General features: G+C 45.0%; 1 protein-coding gene across 1 annotated transcript in view; it reads left to right on the top strand.

The window, feature by feature from the left end:
• IHO1 (interactor of HORMAD1 1) overlaps nt 1–23,949 on the top strand; it is a 285,901-nt gene that overhangs the window by 38,693 nt on the left and 223,259 nt on the right. The window contains exon 2 of the mRNA XM_086936886.1: nt 23,251–23,416. Coding sequence (XP_086793012.1) covers nt 23,251–23,416 — 166 coding nt within the window. The remainder of the gene's footprint in view (nt 1–23,250; nt 23,417–23,949) is intronic.

Consider the following 23,949-nt stretch of genomic DNA (forward strand, 5'->3'; position numbering starts at 1 on the left):
AAAAGACATTACTGAATATGTGGCACAGTGTCCAGTTTGCAGCCAGGCGAAAGCACTCCATCAACGAAGTAGTGGTCTTTTACGCCCTATACCGATCCCTCCAGCACCATGGCATACAGTCTCTATGGATTTTATTGTGGAGATGCCTCTCAGTCACGGCAACAATACCATCTTAGTGGTCATAGACCATTTAACCAAAATGGGTCATTTTATAGCGTTAACTAAATTACCTACCTCTGCTGAGTTGGCCTTGGTTTTCCTGCAAAACGTGGTGAGGTTACATGGGGTGCCTTCTGTTCTTATTACTGATAGGGGCTCTCAGTTTACCTCTAAGTTTTGGAAGGCGCTGTGTGACATCTTAGATATAGATGCCCGTCTGTCAACAAGTTATCATCCTCAGACAGACGGGAAAACAGAGAGATTAAATCAAACTCTCGAACAGTATCTGAGGTGTTTTACTCTACAGCGCGGCGAGGAATGGAGAACCTTGTTGTGGATGGCAGAATTTGCCTACAATAGTGCTACCCATTCTTCCTTGGGATGTTCGCCCTTCTTTTGTATTAACGGGTTTCATCCCAATTTTCTGCCCTTTCAACACCCTGGCCTATCCGCCCTCCCTTCTATCCAGGAGCATCACGCACACCTTACAGCTATAGCGCAGGAGACTGGAGAACAGTTGGCGGCAGCCAGGGACCATGATAAAAAGCAGGCAGATAGAAAACGAACTCCGGCACCTGAGTACACGATAGGGGACAAGGTATGGTTGAGTACGAGATACCTGAAACTGAAAGGAAATACTAGATTGCAGCCTAAATATGTTGGCCCCTATTCCATTCTTGCTGTAATCAATCCAGTGGCTATGAAATTACGACTCCCCTCAACATGGCACATACACCCAGTGTTCCATGTATCCCTTCTGAAGCCGTATGTGGTAGGCACTCGTGAAATGAAGAGACCACAACCTGTAGAGATCGATGGGGAGGTGGAGTATGAGGTGAGAGAGGTGCTTGATTCACGGAAAGTGAGAGGTGTGCTTCAGTACTTGATTGATTGGAAAGGGTATGGGCATGAGGAACGCTCCTGGGAACCTCGTTCCAACCTCCACTGTCCTGGCCTCCTGAGACGTTTCCACGCTCAGCACCCTTTAAAGCCCGGTGGACCGCCGAGACGTCGGTCTTAGTGAGGGGGTTCTGTCACGTATAAGCCCCGATTCGTATACTACATCTCCCAGAATGCCTGGAAATTGGTCCTTTGTTTGTGTTGAGGGATATTCTATATTTGTTTTCTCTTTTCCTTCTTCCGGTGCTTGTCACTTTTGTTGCCTGCCTACCTTGAACTCTGAGGAATTCCAGAAGTCTTTCGTGATCCTTGACCTACCCTGGGGATTACGGAACTGTTCAGAATTTATGTCCGAGTGAAGCTGTGTTGCAGGCTATCCCGCTGCACGGCGTGTTTCACCTTTGACCTGGAGCCGCGCTGGAGAATTGAAGCCGTGGCAGAGAAGCCGAGTCGGCGTTTCATGGAACCAGGGTATGTGAGCGCAGAGAAAGCGTCTTAACGCTATTAAGGAAAATTGTACGCTGCTGCCTCTAAGCGTTCACTGGAATTGTCACGGAAGCAGCCGCTTCCGTGAAAACTTTAAGACTGTTGGAAATTAACGGAATCTTCACTACTTGTTTTGTGGGAAGAGCGGAAGCTAATCAAAACGTTTAATTTTGGTGAAGTGATTCCCGGATATCACAGACAGGCTATTAGAACTTGAGACTTTAGTGAGATGGCGTATTAACTGCAAAGATACGAACTTGAGACTAGAGTTCAGCTTTCTCATTGGAGCAACATACAGTTGGAGATCTATTGTTTATTCTTTTACTTTATTTCTCTTTCATCACATTCTTGTTGGATGATTGTGGCAGTCTATAGTAGTGAGTATTACTGGTGTCTCTTTTCCTCGCATTCTGCTGTTTGTCCATTGGGGAGGGGGTGTGTATTTACACATGTCTTTTCTTGTGTATTTCTGCAGACTATATACAAGCGAGCACAGACAGATCCTTCACACGTCTTCGCCAGCTGTAGATGGTCTTTGGCTGCCAGCCTGTTTATTTTACTTTCTCCATTTTTTCCCCTTCCCTGGGGGGGTCTCCCTGACTGAGTTTGTATATGTGTAGAACTCGGCGGGGGGACTGTTCTGAGGGAAGAAGGAAGTAGGCAACTTCATCGCTCCTGCTGCTTCTGAATGTCCAGGTTAGTCATCCTGCCTTAGACGTGACAGTGGGTTACCTGATTAAGTAAATGTGTAATTGAATTATAGGCCCAGGTGAGTATTGGTAAAATTATAGTCGGGTGACCTGCGCGCTCTATCAGTATATTCCTTTGGTAGCAGTAGTATGGTTAGGAATTAGTTAAAGATTGGTAATTAGTTAAGTGGTTACGGTTCATATTTCATTGATCGATCAAATGTGATATTATTTTAAATATTTACTTATTGAATTTGATGCTGCTATATTGAATTTATGTATTAACCAAAATCGTTCGTACCTGTTAAATGTTTTGTCTGGAATCGCCGGGGGCAGAATAGTGGGTGTTAAATGGAAGCCACATCGCACTGAGGTCATTTACCTGCAGGAAGTTAGTGCATGGTTGGGCAGAACTGGAAGCCTTATTTAGGGTTTTCTGTATGAATGTGTGAATAAATGATAGCAATGAGTTCGCTGGCAAATTGCACGGACTCCGCAGGCACACGCCGGGAGCTTTTAGAGCCGATTTTTTTAAAAATTGTTGATTTCTGTGTACTCTTTGTCTAACAAAAGCCTACCTAAGCCCACCTTAAAACAGCCGAGAACGCTCCTTAGCGCCGGCTGCAACGACCACACAGACGCCATTCCGGCGAGACCTTAGGCCACGCCCACACTGCAGGCCACGCCCCCTCTGCCTAGGAAACAGATAAAAAGCGCCAAACAGAGCGCCGCCACAGAATTGCACGGACTCCGCAGGCACACGCCGGGAGCTTTTAGAGCCGATTTTTTTAAAAATTGTTGATTTCTGTGTACTCTTTGTCTAACAAAAGCCTACCTAAGCCCACCTTAAAACAGCCGAGAACGCTCCTTAGCGCTGGCTGCAACGACCACACAGACGCCATTCCGGCGAGACCTTGGGCCACGCCCACACTGCAGGCCACGCCCCCTCTGCCTAGGAAACAGATAAAAAGCGCCAAACAGAGCGCCGCCACAGAATTGCACGGACTCCGCAGGCACACGCCGGGAGCTTTTAGAGCCGATTTTTTTAAAAATTGTTGATTTCTGTGTACTCTTTGTCTAACAAAAGCCTACCTAAGCCCACCTTAAAACAGCCGAGAACGCTCCTTAGCGCCGGCTGCAATGACCACACAGACGCCATTCCGGCGAGACCTTGGGCCACGCCCACACTGCAGGCCACGCCCCCTCTGCCTAGGAAACAGATAAAAAGCGCCAAACAGAGCGCCGCCACAGAATAGCACGGACTCCGCAGGCACACGCCGGGAGCTTTTAGAGCCGATTTTTAAAAAAATTGTTGATTTCTGTGTACTCTTTGTCTAACAAAAGCCTACCTAAGCCCACCTTAAAACAGCCGAGAACGCTCCTTAGCGCTGGCTGCAACGACCACACAGACGCCATTCCGGCGAGACCTTGGGCCACGCCCACACTGCAGGCCACGCCCCCTCTGCCTAGGAAACAGATAAAAAGCGCCAAACAGAGCGCCGCCACAGAATTGCACGGACTCCGCAGGCACACGCCGGGAGCTTTTAGAGCCGATTTTTAAAAAAATTGTTGATTTCTGTGTACTCTTTGTCTAACAAAAGCCTACCTAAGCCCACCTTAAAACAGCCGAGAACGCTCCTTAGCGCCGGCTGCAACGACCACACAGACGCCATTCCGGCGAGACCTTGGGCCACGCCCCCTCTGCAGGCCACGCCCCCTCTGCCTAGGAAACAGATAAAAAGCGCCAAACAGAGCGCCGCCACAGAATTGCACGGACTCCGCAGGCACACGCCGGGAGCTTTTAGAGCCGATTTTTTTTTAAATTGTTGATTTCTGTGTACTCTTTGTCTAACAAAAGCCTACCTAAGCCCACCTTAAAACAGCCGAGAACGCTCCTTAGCGCCGGCTGCAACGACCACACAGACGCCATTCCGGAGAGACCTTGGGCCACGCCTACACTGCAGGCCACGCCCCCTCTGCCTAGGAAACAGATAAAAAGCGCCAAACAGAGCGCCGCCACAGAATTGCACGGACTCCGCAGGCACATGCCGGGAGCTTTTAGAGCCGATTTTTTTAAAAATTGTTGATTTCTGTGTACTCTTTGTCTAACAAAAGCCTACCTAAGCCCACCTTAAAACAGCCGAGAACGCTCCTTAGCGCCGGCTGCAACGACCACACAGACGCCATTCCGGCGAGACCTTGGGCCACGCCCACACTGCAGGCCACGCCCCCTCTGCCTTGGAAACAGAGAATTGCACGGACTCCGCAGGCACACGCCGGGAGCTTTTAGAGCCGATTTTTTTAAAAATTGTTGATTTCTGTGTACTCTTTGTCTAACAAAAGCCTACCTAAGCCCGCCTTAAAACAGCCGAGAACGCTCCTTAGCGCCGGCTGCAACGACCACACAGACGCCATTCCGGCGAGACCTTGGGCCACGCCCACACTGCAGGCCACGCCCCCTCTGCCTAGGAAACAGATAAAAAGCGCCAAACAGAGCGCCGCCACAGAATTGCACGGACTCCGCAGGCACACGCCGGGAGCTTTTAGAGCTGATTTTTTTTAAAAATTGTTGATTTCTGTGTACTCTTTGTCTAACAAAAGCCTACCTAAGCCCACCTTAAAACAGCCGAGAACGCTCCTTAGCGCCGGCTGCAACGACCACACGGACGCCATTCCGGCGAGACCTTGGGCCACGCCCACACTGCAGGCCACGCCCCCTCTGCCTAGGAAACAGATAAAAAGCGCCAAACAGAGCGCCGCCACAGAATTGCACGGACTCCACAGGCACACGCCGGGAGCTTTTAGAGCCGATTTTTTAAAAAATTGTTGATTTCTGTGTACTCTTTGTCTAACAAAAGCCTACCTAAGCCCACCTTAAAACAGCCGAGAACGATCCTTAGCGCCGGCTGCAACGACCACACAGACGCCATTCCGGCGAGACCTTGGGCCACGCCCACACTGCAGGCCACGCCCCCTCTGCCTAGGAAACAGATAAAAAGCGCCAAACAGAGCGCCGCCACAGAATTGCACGGACTCCGCAGGCACACGCCGGGAGCTTTTAGAGCCGATTTTTTTAAAAATTGTTGATTTCTGTGTACTCTTAGTCTAACAAAAGCCTACCTAAGCCCACCTTAAAACAGCCGAGAACGCTCCTTAGCGCCGGCTGCAACAACCACACAGACGCCATTCCGGCGAGACCTTGGGCCACGCCCACACTGCAGGTCACGCCCCCTCTGCCTAGGAAACAGATAAAAAGCGCCAAACAGAGCGCCGCCACAGAATTGCACGGACTCCGCAGGCACACGCCGGGAGCTTTTAGAGCCGATTTTTTTAAAAATTGTTGATTTCTGTGTACTCTTTGTCTAACAAAAGCCTACCTAAGCCCACCTTAAAACAGCCGAGAACGCTCCTTAGCGCCGGCTGCAACGACCACACAGACGCCATTCCGGCGAGACCTTGGGCCACGCCCACACTGCAGGCCACACCCCCTTCTTCAGCTACATCATGTGTTGCCACCGGAAGCGCAGCGGACGAGCGCAGCGGGAGCGCCGTTTGCGCGCCGAAGGCGCGCCTAAGGCAAGCCCGTCTGCGCCCGTCCGCGACCAGACGGGACCAGGGGCCACCCCCCCTGCCTCTCTCGCTCCTCCGGCCAGGACCTATAGCCCCACTGACCTACGGTCCATAGGAAACAGAGCTACTGCCTCATGTACCCGCACTTTCGCAGCCATATCCCTTCCCCCCTGCTGCCCCGAATGCAAACTCTCCTTCCAAAATACCCTAGCAGGCCCCTCGACACTGAAATATTGCATGCTGGCATTAAACTGTCGGTCATTACCTAAGCATAGCACCCAAATGTCCATGCTGCTAGAAGAGCGCAAACCAGATGCTATCTTTTAAACAGAGACCTGTCTCTCCACCCAATCTGACCCAGACATAGTCGCAGCTCTACCAAGTGGATACCACATCATTAGATCGGACAGACCAGTGGGGAGAGGCGGCGGTCTGGCTATCATTCTCAAAAACCAGTACCGCTGCCGCACCACAACAGAAAGTATTCCCGAATGCGAAAGCATAGAATTCTGCATAGAGTTCAACGCCAACACTTCCTTCTCGGGCACCTTGATCTACCGTCCTCCTGACCCAACAAAACTGTTTCATAAGTCGCTCCCGGAGATCATTGCTAAAAGAACTCTATCCGTGGCTAACTACACAGTCTTAGGAGATTTGAATCTCCATTTCAACTCCCCCTCAGATAATATTGCCAAGGAGCTAATAGATGACCTAGGAGCTCTGCAGCTGTCCCAGCTGGTCACAGCTCCAACCCATGAGAAGGGCAATCTGCTTGATCCAATTTTCAGCAGCTGCAGCGAGTTGACTGTCGACCTTCCTATCCCACTCCCATGGTCGGATCATTTTCTGATACCATTTTCCTGGGCAACCCACAAGGTCCCTCAGTTACCCCCTCGGACAACACTCAGGAGAAACTGGTCAAAACTCCAGTTGGAATCCTGGATGCATAGCCTGGACGCTACCCATCCGCCTCCCTGCTCAGACCCCAGTGTAGCAAACGAAAACTATGTTAGCTGGATCACTAACTCACTAGACACGATCCTCCCTCTCCAGAGATCCTCATCTAAGAGAATGCAGAGATCAGCGCCCTGGTTTTCTGACTTTTTAAGAGAACTAAAACGTCGCTGCAGGCAACGAGAGAGAGCCTGGCGTATGGACTTTCTCCCGGAAAAAAGGTCGCCTATAAAAAGGCGATAAAAACTTACAGAGATGGGATCAGGACGGCGAAAGCAACATTCTACTCTGATAAAATCCTAGAGGCCAAATCGAAGCCCAGGGAAATTTTTCAGATAATAAAACACTGCTCAAATGTCACCACCGCCCCCCCTCCGAATAAAACCCAAGATCAATGCAACGAGCTTGCAGACTTTTTTCACAACAAAGTCCTGAAAATATACTCCACCTTTCAAACAGGAGCCACAGTTCCAGAGATAGCCGACCCACCCTCTCCTAGAATCCTCCCTCCCCTTGTCCAGTCAACCCTCGAGCACTTCCCTCCCTTGGACCTCGACACCCTCGGTAAAATGGCAAGGCAAGTCAAATCGGGTTCCCCACGCGACCCAGCCCCACCAGAAGTTCTGATGCAAGCCCACGAAGCCACCCTGCCTGTTATCTTGGAACTCCTTAACACATCTATAGCCTCATGTGTTGTTCCTACAGCATGGAAACAAGCCATGGTGCGGGCGCTGCTAAAAAAAACGAAACTGAACCCCGACGATCATTCCAACTATCGTCCCATCTCTCTCCTCCCTTGGGCTGGCAAGGTGTTGGAAAAATATATAAACGTCCAACTGGTCCAGTTTATTGAAAATCACTCCCTACTGGATACCTCCCAGACAGGTTTCAGGCCGAAACATGGCACCGAAACTGCCCTATTAGCGGTCGCCGAGGAATCTCGAAGGGTTCTGGATCAGGGAGGATCAGTGGCAGTGATCCTCCTTGATCTAAGCGCCGCCTTCGATACGGTCAGCTATGCCACCTTGCTGAACCGTCTCCTGGACATCGGAGTCTCTGGCGACGCTCTAAGGTGGTTCGGCTCCTTCCTGTCCGACAGATCTTTTCAGATCTTCGATGGCGACACAATATCAACCAGCAAGCCTCTCAGCTGTGGAGTACCACAGGGCTCCTCTTTGAGCCCTGTGTTATTCAATGTCTACATGAAACCACTGGCTGGAATCGTCGAACCGTACGGCATCAAAATTGTGTCGTACGCCGACGACACTCAGTTAGTGGTATCATTGGCTCAAGAGAACATCAGTCACCCCCAAGGAGGCCTGCTGAGCTGCCTAGAGGACATTAAGGAGTGGATGACCAGCTCCTCCCTCAAACTAAATGGAGACAAAACAGAGCTCATGCTTCTAGGCCCAGCCTCGCCAATACCTTTTATCTCCTTGTGGCCCCAAGCTCTGGGCACTCCCCCCACCCCCAAGGAAAGTGTCAAGAGCCTAGGAGTGTGGCTGGACAGTAAGCTGTCCTTTTCCACCCAGGCTACCAAGCTATCCGCCCCCTGCTTTGGCATCCTCAAAACTCTAAGGAAGGTCCTTCCACTTCTGCCTCTAGAAGCCAAGAAAGTGGCAGTCCAAGGCCTCATCCAGTCCCGCCTTGACTCAAACAATGCTCTATATGTGGGGGCTCCCGAGATGACTCTCCGGAAACTCCAGGTAGTGCAAAACTGCGCAGCACGCACCCTGTTACAGATTCCACGAGCCCAGTCAGCCAGACCTGCATTGAAAAGTCTTCACTGGCTGCCAGTAAAACACAGCGTGTCATTCAAGGCGTTGTGCATTGCACACCGGGCATTTTGGAAAACAGGACCCGCAATTAACAGCAACCTTGTCATTCCCTACTACCCAAATAGGAATCTCCGCTCCTCTGAGGCTTTCCTGGCAGTGGTTCCTAGAGTGAAGAGAGCCAGATCCGGGGGTAGGCTGTTCTCATTGAATACCGCTAAACTTTGGAACACCCTCCCCCTCTCACTCCGTTCCAACCCGGACCTGCTGTCATTCCGTAAAAAGCTGAAGACTTTACTATTTACCCAAGCCTCCGAGCTCTAATGTGTCACGCCGCTTGTCCCTCCGATTCTTACCTCAGCGCTTGGACGCCCCTGGGCAGCAATCGCGCTCAATAAATCTATTTCCATTCCATTCCATTCCAAAACCTTTGTTGTGATATCACCTAGAAAGGGTCACACGGAAGGAGTAGCAGGTTCGTCTGAGCTTGATTGGTCGCAAAGGGGTTCGCTGGTGAAACTTTGGTCTTAGTATATATCTCGGAGTGGATAAAGTCTGAAGGAGTAGCAGGTTCTCTAATGCTTGTGTGAAGGGTAGGTGGAAGGGATCTACTCGTAGTGTGTGAAAAGTAAACTGAAGGGATTTACTTGCAGTGAAGTATTTCTTTTCTTTCTAGTCACTCGGGTACAGTGGCAAATGTTTTTACGTTGCTGAATAATAAAACCTGCACTTTAAAAATAAAAGAATTGAGTTTTCGTATTACCTTGTGAAGGAGGGAGTCAGTTGCGGAGCTGCGCTGGCGTCACTCAGAGCTGTCCTGGTATTGGTCAAGACAGCGGGCGTGTAGCTGAGATAGCATTGTAAAGGAGGGGTGAGCGCAGGAGCGTGGGAACTCATCTCACAAGAAAGGCTGCGCACTCATTGGTTGAAATTATTTGAAACCGCATTGTTGATTGGTCAATAAAAGACGCGCTAGTATTGGAAGCATTTAGTAAACAGAAATAAGTATTATCGCACAATTTGAATTTTTGCAAAATATATGTGGTATCCAAGCCATACAGAAACTCGACCTGATCCAAGATACCAAGGGTTTGCTAGGGATCAGATGATAAGATGCAGACCTCACAATATGTACTGAAGTAAGAGAAAAATGTCAATTGTAGACAGAGTTAAGAATTACTTTAAAAAAGACAAGCCCATTAAAACTAGAGAAGGAGTCATTATTCCACCACCGAATACTCCTGCATCATTCATGATGTTTGACAGGGGATACTACTCCTGTGTATGGTTAGAAAACTGGGTGGAATACACAAAAGATGATGGCATTTTGGCATTTCCCTTAGAAGGCACATTTAATGGAATAATTTTGTTTAATTTAAGGACTCGAATGAATGATTTACATCCCAGACCTAGATTAACGCAATATGAGGCCTTATAAGAATGGGAGATTGAGGCTTTTGAGCGAGACAGACCTAGGATTGACAAACAACTGAGTAAATTATGGAATTTTGGCATTTCCCTTAGAAGGCACATTTAATGGAATAATTTTGTTTAATTTAAGGACTCGAATGAATGATTTACATCCCAGACCTAGATTAACGCAATATGAGGCCTTATAAGAATGGGAGATTGAGGCTTTTGAGTGAGACAGACCTAGGATTGACAAACAACTGAGTAAATTTTACCCAAAGCTTCCACGAGATTCCAAAGATAAACAAATGAAACAATGGAGACAGAATATGTTAGTGGACGGGCTATATCCAGTACTAACCTTTGAAGAACCCATGGGGGGTAAGAGGACTGAAAAAAAAAAACATTTAATGACTAGTGGTGACTCAGACGATGATTATATGGAGGATTTATTAATGAAAAACCCACCGCCTTACAATGAAGAGCCAAGTACGGTAAATCCGAATGCCTGGTTTTTAAAACCACCTTTAATTCCACAAGTGGTACATGAGACCTCCATTGAAAGGGTATTACAAGAGAAAGAAAGAGAAGCTTTAAATTAACAGAAAAGTGAGTTAATTCAGAAAATCTCTCAATTGAACACAAGTCCCGAAGCTTTGACAATTCCAGTAACCATTGGCCCAGTTGTTTCTTTGTACGGAGATAAGCAAGCTAGTCCAAAAGCTCCAGCTATAACTACATCAGTAGTACAGCCAAGAAAATAACCTCTGATAATAGAAGATCAGGCAAGTGAATGTGAGTAAGTAATATCCTTAAGGGATTTACCGATAAGAGAACCCGAAGGTGGTTCAATAAGGAACACCACTCCTTTAACTTCGAGAGAAGTACAGATAGAGACATCTTCAAGAACAAGAGGTGCCACTGTAGTAACTGCTGAAGAGATAGACAGATGGACACGAGAAATAGAGAAACCAAAGACACAGCCAAAGCCTTTAGATATATATAAATTGAGAATTAAAATAGAAGAAATGATGGCTGGGAATGTAGGATTGGAGAGATTAAATACCCTTAGTGAAGATGAATTACTGTTCATTTATAAAAGCATTACTAGAAATACAAAGGTATTTCATGAGAATTTAATGGATACTGCAGCTAGCATGGGAATCGGCTTTGATAAATCCAAAGTATTGCAGAAACCCTACCGAGTAGAATTTTCTGACAAAGATTTAGAAAACATGAATGTGTCAGGAAGAAAGGTGCAAATAAGAGAGCTGATGACATTATTGCAAAAATGGGAAGAACTAGAGACATGGAAAGGAAGGTAGGCAGAGAAGAAGAGATTTGCTCAAGACAAATGACTTCAGAGTATGTTTTAAAAGAAGCAGAAAAAGTGGAAAAAATATGTCCCATGCGAGAGATACCAGGTGGAGGCTATGAGCATGTTCCATGGTCCCGACAGGATATTTTATCATTTACAAATGATTTCCCAAAACTTCGGGAAAAACCTGTAGAGTGGTACAGACAAGTCGAGAGATTCATAAAAGTTTCAAAGTGTCTTTTGAAAGACTTAGATGGATTATTTGACATTGTAGTCCCCGTAGATTTGTGGACAGAATGCAAAATTGCTGTTGATTGGCCAAGTGATGAGTACCCTAGAGACCCAAAGACAGGGGCACCTTCCGAGGATGTAATGAAAAAATACAATCAGGTAATATTTTACCTTAAAGGAAAGGTGCCTGCAAAGGAGACAGGCTGGATGAAAATATATAGAACCACTCAGATGAGTCAGTGCATTCATACTATGAACGTCTATTACAGACATTTAAACAATACAGTGGATTAGACAACATCAATATGAAGAATATGACACATTTTATTTATCGATTTGTGTTAGGATTAAGACCAACAATTTCACAATGGATTAGAGACAATAAAATTTGTTGGCAGGCTAAGCCTATAGATGAGGTACTTAAATATGCAAAATATTGTGAAGATGAGCTAGAAAAAAAGCGGAAAGAGTTGAAAGAGAAAGTCATGTGGGCACAAGTAAAATTAGCAGAGCAGCAAGAACAACAGTTAAACCAGATCACCAGCAACCAGAATAAGGGTGATGGAAGTGGAGGAAGGCCAAGGGGAAAATTCAATAGGGAGGATGCTAAGAAGAAGTTCCCCTGTCACGGGTGTGTTAAGTTGGGGCACTGGAAGGACAAGTGTAAGGCTGTGCAGAATGGTATTGTGCCAAATAATGATTTAAATCCACAGACGCAGAATGAGGTGCCACGGAAGACCCAGCAGCAGGTAATACAGAATCAGTTACCCCCAGCACCTGTGCCAAATTACAGGAGCAAAGCACAACAGAGTGTAGATACTTCGAATTGGGAAGGATAGGAAAAGAGAGATGCAGCAACATCACAATTTCTTTTAAATTACACATTCTTTTGTGAAGAACCCTACTGACGGTGCCTGAGGGGGGAGGACGAGGAGTGTGTGCTTGGTGCCTCCTTGCCGGTAGACCAGTCAGGGCCATACATTGAAGGAAAGGTTGAAGGAAATGATGTCACCTTTCTGTTGGACACTGGTGCTACCCGTTCTACTGTGAGAACAGCAGACGTTCCAAACCTACCCCTCTCGGGAGAAGCAATCCAAGTAGTGGGCGTTTCTAATAAACAAATTAGTACCCCAGTTACAGAACCAATGGAAGTGAGAATAGGGAACTTTAAAGAAATGCATAGATTCGTTGTCTGTGACTCCAGTCCTGTGAACCTACTAGGACAAGATTTGTTGAGCAAATGGTGTTGAAATTCAAACCCCAGACGAAGACTGAATTTACAAATTAATGTTAGCAAGACCAGAGACAGAAATTAAAAGAATGACAATAAAAGACTTACCAGAAGAACTGCAACAGACGGTAAACCCAGAGGTATGGGACTTTACTGGAAAGGATGTAGGACTATTGGCCAATGTTGACCAATAAAAGTAACCATAAAAGAAGACGCAGTTTACCCAAATACTCGACAGTACAAAATGAGTGCAGAAATAAAGGCAGGTGTTGCAATAGAAATAAAGCTTTTGGTGGAAGCAGGCATTTTGCAAGAAGTAATGAGCAGTCCATGTAACTCTCCCATAATTGGTATAAAGAAACCGAGTGGTAAGTACAGGGTTGTACAGGACCTTCGAAAGGTTAATAAGATTGTTGTTCCTTGCTGTCCAGTCGTGCCAAATCCTGCAGTGATTCTGTATCAGATACCGTGGGAAGCTGGATGGTTTACTGTCATTGACCTATGTCACACATTTTTTCTTGATTCCATTGCACCCAGTCAGCAAATTTATTTTCTGATTTGAGTTCGACAGTCATGTCTATGTTTGGAATCGTGTCCCTCAGGGGTACACAGAAAGCCCCTCGATTTTTAATCAGATTTTGAAAAAGTGCCTTGAGTCAGTAGTACTACCTGGACAGTCAGTCTTGGTTCAGTATATAGACGACCTTTTGGAGGCATCTAAAACACGAAAAGACTGTGTTGTTGACACCATTGCTTTACTGAATCATCTGGGTGAAGGAGGACATAAAGTGTCCCCAGAGAAATTGCAATTTTGTGCTACCTCAGTGAAATATCTGGGGCATCAGATAGAGAGAGGTGTCAGGAAAGTTACCTCAGAAAAAATCTGTATAATTAAAAACATGAATTTGCCACAAACACAAAAAGAGATCAGAATGTTTCTTGGAGTTGTAGGATATTGCAGGCAATGGAGTGTGGGATTTACAGTCCTTGCAAAGCCCCTGATACAAATGACAAAAGAGCCAAGGACCCAGTAGAGTGGGATGACGAAAGCATGACTGCTTTTGTAAATTTACGAGATTGCCTGTGTACAGCTCCAGCATTGGGAATGCCTGACTATTCAAAGGATTTTGCACTTTTTTGTGACACACAAGATAATTGTGCACTTTCAGTCATGGACTAGTGCGATGTCCTGTGGCATATTTTTCCTCCACATTAGACCCAGTGGCAGCTGCATTGCCCGGATGTCTAAAATCAGTAGCTGCAACTTGCATGAGTCTTGAGCAGAGTGAATCCATCATTATGGGACATGAAATGAATGAAATGAAATGAAATTAAATGGGGTTTTATAAAGCGCACTTCTACCCAGAGGGCTCGTGGCACTTAGGACGGGTGGTAGGAGGCAGCCATCAGACTGTGAAGTTACTGGAAGAGGAAGGTTTTCAGACGTTTGCGAAACTTGAGTAGGTCTGGTTCGCTACGTAAGATAAGGGGCATGGAGTTCCAACAGGAGGCGGTGTTCCAAGAAAATGAACGGCCCCCCCATCTAGCTCGTTTAATTTACAGAGTTGCTGCCAGAAAGGTGGTACTGGAGCGTAGAGTTCTTGGCGGGGTGGTAGGGGGTGACTAGGGAGCAGATCAGTGCATGGCCTGCGTGCCACATAGCTTTATGGGCTATGCACATCGCCTTGAATTGGATCCTGGCCTGTATAGGCAGCCCATGGAGTTTTTCCAAGGTGGCTGACCCTGAGTGTCTCCGAAGTAGTCCAAGCAGTAGGCGTGCTGCAGAGTTCTGAGTGACCTGAAGTTTTTTGATGGAGCTCGCTGGAGCGCCTAGGTACAGGGCGTTCCCGTAGTTGAGGCGGGACAGGATAATAGCCTGCACCATGATCCTCTGAGCCTGAAAGGGGAGGAGAGGCAACATTTTCCTCAGCATCCTCATCAAGCCAAAACAAGTTGCAGAGAGCTTGGTGGCTTGATGGTTGAAACCTAAAGTACTGTCTAGCCATACTCCAAGACTTTTATTTTGGTCTTTGGGTTCTGGTAAGGTGCCCATACAGGTCGTCCAATCAATGGTTGATCTGGGAGATGGAGTCTTCCCCAGGAACATCAGTTCCGTCTTGTCCCCATTTAATTTCAGATGGGAGAGTGCCATCCAATCGGCTACTGCTACCAGGCAGCTACCCAGGGTGCTAGACGCGCCCTCGGGATGGTTGAGCGCAACCACCAGTTGGGTGTCGTCTGCGTAGGTGACAATTTCAATGCCGAAGGGGCGCACTATCTCTGCTAAGGGCTCCATATAAATATTAAAAAGGGTGGGACTTAGAGAAGAACCCTGGGCGACCCCTCAATTGAGTGGCCATGGTTTGGATTGAGTGGCACCCTCCAAGACCTGGAGCACCCGGTCTTCCAAGAAGGATTGCAGCCAGGTGAAGGCTAGCCCTGTGACTCCGAGGTGTCTTATGCGTGAGAGCAGAATGTTGAGATCCACTGTGTCAAAGGCGGCACTAAGATCCTGCAAAATAATTGCTGTAGTGCCGCCTTGGTCCATGTACCTCCGTGCTGACTCAGTTACTGCCAAAAGGGCAACTTCTGTCCCGAGCTTCGGGCGGAAGCCTGCTTGAGAGTCATGGAGTTGGTTATTAGACTCCAGGTGGTTGACCAGAGTAGAATTTATATGCTTCTCTAGCTGCTTGCCCAACCATGGCAGGAGGGAGATCGGCCCGGTAATTAGCCATGATTGTGGGGTCGAGGTTGGGTTTTCTCAGTAGTGCTCTGACTTGGGCGCATTTCCATGCCAGTGGTACTGTTCCTGCGGTGATAGAGGCATTTAGGGTGTTCAAAATTACTGGTCTGATTATACCAGCAACCAGCAACAGATGGCGCGGAGGGGCTGAGTCAGTAGGAGAACCAGATGACACTTTTAACATTAGAGTGTTCAGTGAATCCTCATCAAGCAGAGGGAAATCCTTTAAAGGGCAGTGTGTAATTGCGGGGATGTTCTCAGTCCCAGGGGAGTTGGATTTGCTCCTTGTTGAGCTAAAAGAGAGGGAAATTAGCTGGATTTTTTGGAAAAAGCATTCTGCCTGCTTGTTGCATTGGTTTTGGGCCTCTTTGGGGTCAGGGAGATTTTGCCGGATATTAATGAGAGTTTTGGCGATCTGGAAGATTTCCGTCGGGGAATTGGCTGCCGTCCTTATCTTTTGCTCATAGAATCAGGATTGCGCCGTTTTTATTTCCGGCTTATACTTCCTGATCGCTTCTCTATAGTTAGTTCTACTTCCCACCCCTGATGCCTGTCTCCATTCCCTCTCTAGCTTCCTGCACTTTTGTCTTAGCTCTCTCAGTTTAGAAGTATACCATGGTGCTTCTTTAGACTTAGTTTTTTTGTGTAGGATTTTCAAGGGGGCTACAGAGTCAAGCGAGGTCTGTATCCAGGCGTTAAAGTTCCTATTAGACATGTCTGGGTCTTCGCCCGTCCACTGGGGGGTGGCTGTCAGGGAACGTGCCCACTGGCTAGCGGAGAGCTTCGACCAGTTCCTCCCCGTCAGCGGGGCTGGGGTTAGGACCGGGGCAGGAGTCAGATTTTCCCAGTCTAATGACACAAGTAGGTGGTCAGTCCAGGGGCGGCGAATTGGAAGGCCCACGTGGAGCTTATGATCGTTGCTGAGCACGGCATCTAACAGATGGCCCTTAATATGTGTAGGTGCGAAGCCCTTCTGTATAATTTGAAGATTCTGTAATTGTGTATGTTCCACATGCAGTTGTAATCTTGCTAACCAGGATTAAGACTCAATATCTCACACCTAGTCGGCTGACTAAGTACGAGAGAATTCTTGTAGGTGCAGGGAATGTAACCATTGCTAGGTGTAATATTCTGAACCCAGCAACCCTGTTGCCTAATTCACATATTGCAGAATTGAAGGAAGAAATTGAACATGACTGCATTGACCTGACTGAATATAGTACACAACCACGACCAGATATAAGAGAAGAGCCCTTAATTGAGTCAGATTATGAGCTATTTGTAGATGGCTCATGCATGAGGCATGAGGAAGGAGGTTTAAGTGCTGCTTACGCAGTATGTACATTGGGAGGTCCAGTGGAAGCATCCCATTTACCAGGAGTCAAGTCTGCACAAGTAGCCAAATTGGTTGCTCTGGCAAAGGCCTGTAAATTTGGGAAAAATTGGAAAGTAACCATATATACTGACAGCCAATATGGTTATGGGGTTGTGCATGACTATGGCCAATTATGGATGCAAAGGGAGTTTCTGACTCCTTCAGGTACTCCAATCAGAAATGGTCATTATGTGAAAGATTCACTGGAAGCAATCCAGTTGCCAAAAGAAGTGGCTGTGGTCAAGTGTGCTGCTCACAAATCTGGCAATGACAAAGTGACAGTTGGTAATCGATATGCTGACCAATTAGCCCAACATTGTGCAAAATATAAGATGGCTGTTAACAAAAAGGTTGAGGTGGGCGAAAACAGCTGCCAACCTATGTTGCTGGATGGTGTGAATACATGGGAAGAAGTGAGAGTTTAACATGGTGTCATTGTTTATCTTGATGAAACAGTAGTGTTACCCAACTGTCTGCTTGCTCCTATGGCTAGGTTGATTCATGGAGATTCACATTTGGGAAGAGATGCTATGATAAGTCTGTTCAGACGAACATGGTTTAATGCAAAGTTCAGGAACATAGCAGAGGCACTCTGCCAGAGGTGTTTAATTTGTCAACATATGAACCCAGGGAAGAAAACAGTGGTATTACCAGGAAAGATTGGAAAGGCAGAAGGTCCTTTTATTCGATTGCAGATTGATTTCATTCAGTTGCCTGCTTGTCGAGGACTAAAATATGTACTTGTCATTGTCTGCCTGTTTTCAAAATGGGTGGAAGCTTACCCTACACGCAGGAATGATAGCATCACAGTAGCAAAACTCCTACTTATAGAACTAATACTTTGTTTCGGTTTTCCAGTAACAATTGAATCAGATAGAGGAAAACATTTTAATAGTGAAATAATAATCCTACTTTGCGAAGCATTCAAGATGAAGCAAAAACTGCACTGTGCATATCACCCAGAGGCTTCTGAGGTGGTAGAACAATTGATTGGCACTATCAAGTCAAGATTGGGAAAGATGTATGAGTCAACTCGATTGGAGTGGCCAGATGCTCTGCCACTTGTTCTGATGGGACTTAGAAGTATTCCAGACCGGAACACAGGTTTAAGTCCCCATGAAATACTGATGGGCAGAGCAATGCGGCAAGCATGGGTGCCAGGACACAAACTGCTAAGCATATCTGATGATTTAGTACTGGAATACTGCAAAGAACTGGATGACCAAGTGCGTTCTATCTCTCGCCAGGCTGGGGAAGACGCTGTCGCCAGACCAGCAACTCCAGCACATGACCTGAACCCAGGTGATTGGGTAGTGCTTAAGAAACATACTCGGAAAACTTGCCTTACACCAAGGTGGGGAAAACCACGTCAAGTGATTCTGGTCACCACCACAGCTGTAAAGTGTGCAGGAGTTCCACACTGGATCCATGCCAGTCACACGAAAAAGGTGACGGAACCTGATGAAACTGAGGCTGAAGGTTGTGCAGCTGAAGGGTCCCAAGAGATAGATCCTGAAGTAGCTGAAGAGGAACAGCTGAGTACCAATCAAGATGATTGGATTCCAGTAAGCGACATACCTGCAGAATATGTGCGGACAAGGAGTCAAACCTATCTAGACAGACAGAGTGATTGTGAGGATGAGACAGGTGTAGAAAAAGATACTCAGATCATAGAAATCCAAGTCAAAAGTGATTCTGAGGAGGACCAGGTAGGGAAAGATCAGGTAATCGACACTCCACAAAGAACTCCTGAGCCTGAAAAGGGACAGATAGAAATTAGGGCGAAAGCTCAAGCAGAAGAAAATCAAGAGTTCAAAGAGCTTGAGCAGGACCAGGCAGGAATAGACAATTGTGTTCAGGACGAAGAACGTGAAGCAAACAAAAGTCAAATCCAACGGTTTCCTGAACAAGGCCAGCTTAGTGACCAGGCAGAAGAAACCAAAATAAGACCTGGATCTAGTCAGATAGAGAGGGAAACAGAAGACAGCATTGAAATGAATGTGCCACAACTGAATGAAAATAAAAGAGTATTCGAAGAAAACCCGAGCACAGTACCAGTTAAAAGACTCAGAAAAGGAGACAAATGACCTAGATATGTCAAAAGACTAAGACTGCGTTTAAAGAACATTAATGAAGAACCTGAACAAGTAGATGAAAAAACAAGTCAAACTGATCCACTTGTGGTACAGCCAAGAAGGAGAAGTCCACGATTAAAGAGACTGAATAATAAATACAAAGGCCCTGAGTGGACTTACATTGTAGTGGAGAATTTTGAAAACTTGGAAATAAGTGACAAAAGTGATGAAGAATTGATTACTGATCAAACTAACGAAGAAGTGAGACCCACCTGAAAATTCACACAGGGTAAAGACTGTGTAAAAGTTACAAAGAGGGGTTGAGTCCCCTTTAGTCAGAAATGGCTGATCATACTGTTAATGGGAGACCGAAAAGAAATTGTATAAAAACATGCTGCAAAGTATGTTTATGTAGTATAGCAATAGTACTTATAGTTTGGATAGGACTAACAATAGCTATTCCTTACATGATGAGTAAAGACACAAATCTGTACCCTACTAAGCAATTGCCAAAAGACACAGAAGAGCTACAAACAAGAGATGTACCACAAAGAGTAGATACACAAGAGAGAGCACTTAGCCTTAGACAAACTAAAGTAGACTTAGAAGCACCAGATGAAGAAGGACTGCATTATAATTAGGGCTCCCGGTTTTATGGTATTTATTTTTTTGCCATTTCCGTCTGTATTTATCCATATTTATTTTTGGGCATTTTATCTGTATTTATTCACATTTATTTTTGCCACAAGCAAAAGTTGACGCTGCTGCTAGTATTTTTCCACAATTATTTAAATTGACAATGCACACATGCACTCGGTTGTTATTGGCCAACACATTACATTCATCAGAAGATTTTGCCATTTGCAGAATGTCCGAAATACACTTGAAAGTGCTATCACAAGCCATTTGTGTCAGGGCCTTGCAGTTTCTGTCATCGGCACAGAGTGCCAGATCCTCTCCCTCACTGAACACCATACTGCCCCACTGAGAAAAACACACTGCCTTCAGATACAACCCAATTGTGCCCTGCTATAAACACCTGGAAGCAACTCAATTCAAATTATGCACTAGACTAGAGTAATATGATGCCTGAAAAAAAGTAAGTGTACTGGAAAAAAGCAAGCACTCACAGGGAATACACCATAATGCTTTTACACTCATTATTCAGAAATCAATGAGTGTATTTGCTTGAAAAGCTAACATGAAAATAAAAGTAGCGCTTCACTGGCAAACTCTGAAAGGTGGCGCTAATGTGTTTGGGTGTAAATAAAACCAAACTGGCCACTTTGCGACTACTCTGTCTTGTTTTACTTAGTTATGTATTTATTGCTTGCATCTTAAAAGCTTTTCTCTCTCCTCCTGAGGCTGCATTTTGGTGTATAACAATGTCAGACAAAGACATTTGCAGCAAACGTGTTTCTCCTTCTTTGGATCCGTTTCACAGAGAAACGAATGACGGAAAGGAGAGGAAAGAACAATCCTGGTTTTCTACAAATGAGGAGGAGCGCAACAGAAAGAGAGGGAAGAAGAGGAAGAAAGAGGGGGGCAGCAGAAGTGGACACGTGACATGACGTACTCGCAGCTTTGGAGGGAAATCTGTCGCATCTGCGCACTAGAGCTAATATGGCTGCTTTGTGTTCTCACATGCTAGAGGCTTGCACTGCTGCTTTTTGCTAAGCTGTTCGTTCTGCCTAATCCTAATGCTATAGTCTATTATAAAGTAATGGGAATAGTGTAGACATTCATGGTATTCAGTGTATTCATTTATTCTGTGTTCTAAAACTGTTTCTTTTCCATTTCATGTTACACTTTGAAAATTGGCCTGTCTCGTAACGCTGTACTCCATCTTTGTTGAAACTGCGACTGTGCGAGAATCACAAGTCTCTGGAACAATGACCTTTGGACTATAGATGAACTCTAAATTGTATACATTTTAATTGTCAATAGAACATCCATTGTTAGGTGGAATGAACCGGCATGAGAACCTGAATTTGATGGGCGTGGACATAAATTTGAATAAGGAGACGGCAAAAGTCTCCTCCTTTGTCCAATCGAAATTGGGGATCCTTACATTTGCAACATTGGGGAGTGGTACACTGACCTGGAAAACAGTATAACTAGCGTAGGTTTAGCTAGAGAATTTGTCCGACTTGTCCGAATAGCTGACCTATCACTGACCCAACGCACTCAATAGGTGACTAAGAGCAGAGGGCTGCAGAGCACTCTGTCGGGAGGTTCGAGAACCCAATTGGGGTTCTGGGAAGTTGAAGTGCTGGCGAAGCACTTTTCTGGTGAATGCTGTAACCCAATCGGGGTTTTTGTCCGATTCCTTGCAGAGAGGGAGTAGTGCAGGTGTTGCGACTGAACTGCGGGTGCTGGTCCTAACCTTTGGTGGTCCGGTCCTGATCCAAATTCTGGGTTTCCTGTCCTGATTTTCCAAACTGCCCCTGCTCGCCTACTGGCACTGAAGTCTTTGGGGGTTTCTCCTGTCTTTTCCAACTGACCCGTGGCTAGAGTTGGTCTTCAAACCATTCTAGGTAAATATATATCTGTGTGGGTAATTGTCAATATAATTTGCGTCCTTTTCTTTACCTTCCCTGATTTGCAAAGTTATGATTGCATATATCATTTTCTTACCCTTTCCTGAAGTCAATGAGAAATTCATATTTACGGCTATTTAGCGTGTTCCACTTTTCTTACAAACCTTTAGTTGAATGTTGTAACGGTTTCCTATGACTTGCAGAATTTTCCTTCTCTTTACCTTTTCCTTTTAAGAGGCTAAGTTTGATTATCTGAATTTATAGTATGTTCAAATTTCTACCTTCCCTATAGTTATATGCTAAGATTTAGTTTTGTTAGTGCACATGGTGTTCTTTCCCAAATCACTAATAATTACAAAACTGTTGGTTTAGCATGTTCCTTTTCTTTACCCACCTTTAGTCAAATTGCCAAAGTCTGTATCTGAAAATAGTATGTTCCTTGTTTTACCTTCCCTTTATTTCAAACTTTGCTAAATGGTTGGCATAATCTATCTTTTGCATAGCTATACACTGTTTCTGATCTTGGTTATTGATAGTTTAATTACTTTTAATCTGTGGCTCATGACTTTTGATGATGATTAGAAAAAGAGTTTAAACCTTTCCCGAGTCTGTGGTTATTATATGAGTGCAAATGTAATGGTATTTTGATTGCCTCTCTTTACAACTAACTCCCTGATCCATATGGTCATAGGTACCAAGTGGCAAGGATTGGTAAGTCAATGGTATAGGAATTAGTGAACATAAAATACTGGTAGTAGAGTGTGGGTTACCTGATTAAGTAAATGTGTAATTGAATTATGGGCCCAGGTGAGTATTAGTAAAATTATAGTTGGGTGACCTGCGCGCTCTATCACTCGCAACAGCCAGACTTCCATGGACAGTAATCTGGAAATTCTCTACAATCTTTACTTCTTAGTCAGGCCATCCAGCAACTGTTTCTCCCAGTTAGCATTACTCAATGTAAGAATATTTGTATGCATCTACCTAGCATTATTTATGGTCATCTTTACTTTGCTCTTTCTAGCACTGCATAGATCCGGCTTAGCTGTCCTGGAAGGGCTGTCAAACCATGAGTTCCGGTTAATATGAGACTTGTCAGACTGTTTCAGATCTTTAGTGGACAGTTCTCTAACTTTACAAATAAACTTCCGTGTGCTTAGTTCACTGAGAAATCATCTATCAAAGTGGTTATAATGTCTCAAAAACTGTTTCGACAGTCTCATAAATTGATTTAAGTGAGTTAGGTTTTAGTATTACTTCCTCCCACTCAACTTGTCTATGATTATTTCTCAGACAGTTGCTGGGCAGAAATATTTAGGGCTCTTTTGTCTGCTTTAAATGAATCATTCTTGAAAGATAAAGTTACCTCCATGTCTAACAAAAAGTCCCAAAGCTAATGAGATACAGTCAATATTGCTGAACCATTTCACATTTCTAAAAGTAGGAATTGCATTCTTGTCAGAAATCTTTCACCCGTTTGATGACTGTTGTCGTTATTACACCATAGAGAAGAAATCCTGTACTGGTCCTCTTTTGTTTATGTTTTTATTTATTGAAGAAATTATGACCAAAATGTCACTTCAAATCTCAAGTTGTCCTAATAATGTGAAAGTGCACTGGTACATTTTCTTTCGGAGATCATTCCATGTCTAGGGCTGAATGGGCTAAATATTTCGGTGCATAGACACTTCTACTGTAAATATTTTTTACGTTCTTACTTGTTGGACATCTGCATGCAGATAAAGAAGGTATGATTGTGAACCTGACTCAATTCTGTTCTTTTTGTTGTTGCAGGACAAGCAGGTCATCTAGTCGTAGTGTTCCTAGTGACTACTCCAGCCTGACTGATTCTCAGTTTCTTTTTGGGTCGCAGAATTGTCAAGATGTTTCGCAGCCAACGTCTCTGGAGACATCTGTCCAGACCAGACAGCTGAAAACGTCACAACAAAATTCATCGGATGTATGTCATAAAATTTGAAATGTTTTTCAATTTTGATTAGGACATTATATTTATTTTAACATTTTATATAGCTATGAGGTATTAGGGTACATTTAAAATTCATAATAACCTAGTAGCCCATAATGAGAACAATTAATTTGATGTAATATGACACATAAGCAAGAATTAATCTTGTCACTTTAGGTTCCAAAGGTATTAATTTTGGAACTGGCGGAAGAGGTATGTCTAAAAGGCGAGAAGGGTGGGTTATTTTCCACTGTTGACGGTTAAGAATTATGATACATTTCACATAACCTAATTGCTCATAACATTTTAAGATAGCTCCTTCTGAAGCAAAATTAACAAAACAGGGAAGTCTGAAGATTGAAAACATTTTTGTTGCTGACCCGAATCCTCTACAACATATAAATAAGAGAACTTTTGCTTAAATCAGTCGTGCTCTCTGTGATTTTAAAAGACAGAAAATGTAACTATCATATTGTGATTTTTTTTCCTGTATTGTTATTGTTAGTTATTGGGTTCTTCATTGATAA

Source organism: Lissotriton vulgaris, chromosome 9 (genome assembly GCF_964263255.1).
Source record: "Lissotriton vulgaris chromosome 9, aLisVul1.2, whole genome shotgun sequence".
NCBI classification, from domain to species: domain Eukaryota; kingdom Metazoa; phylum Chordata; class Amphibia; order Caudata; family Salamandridae; genus Lissotriton; species Lissotriton vulgaris.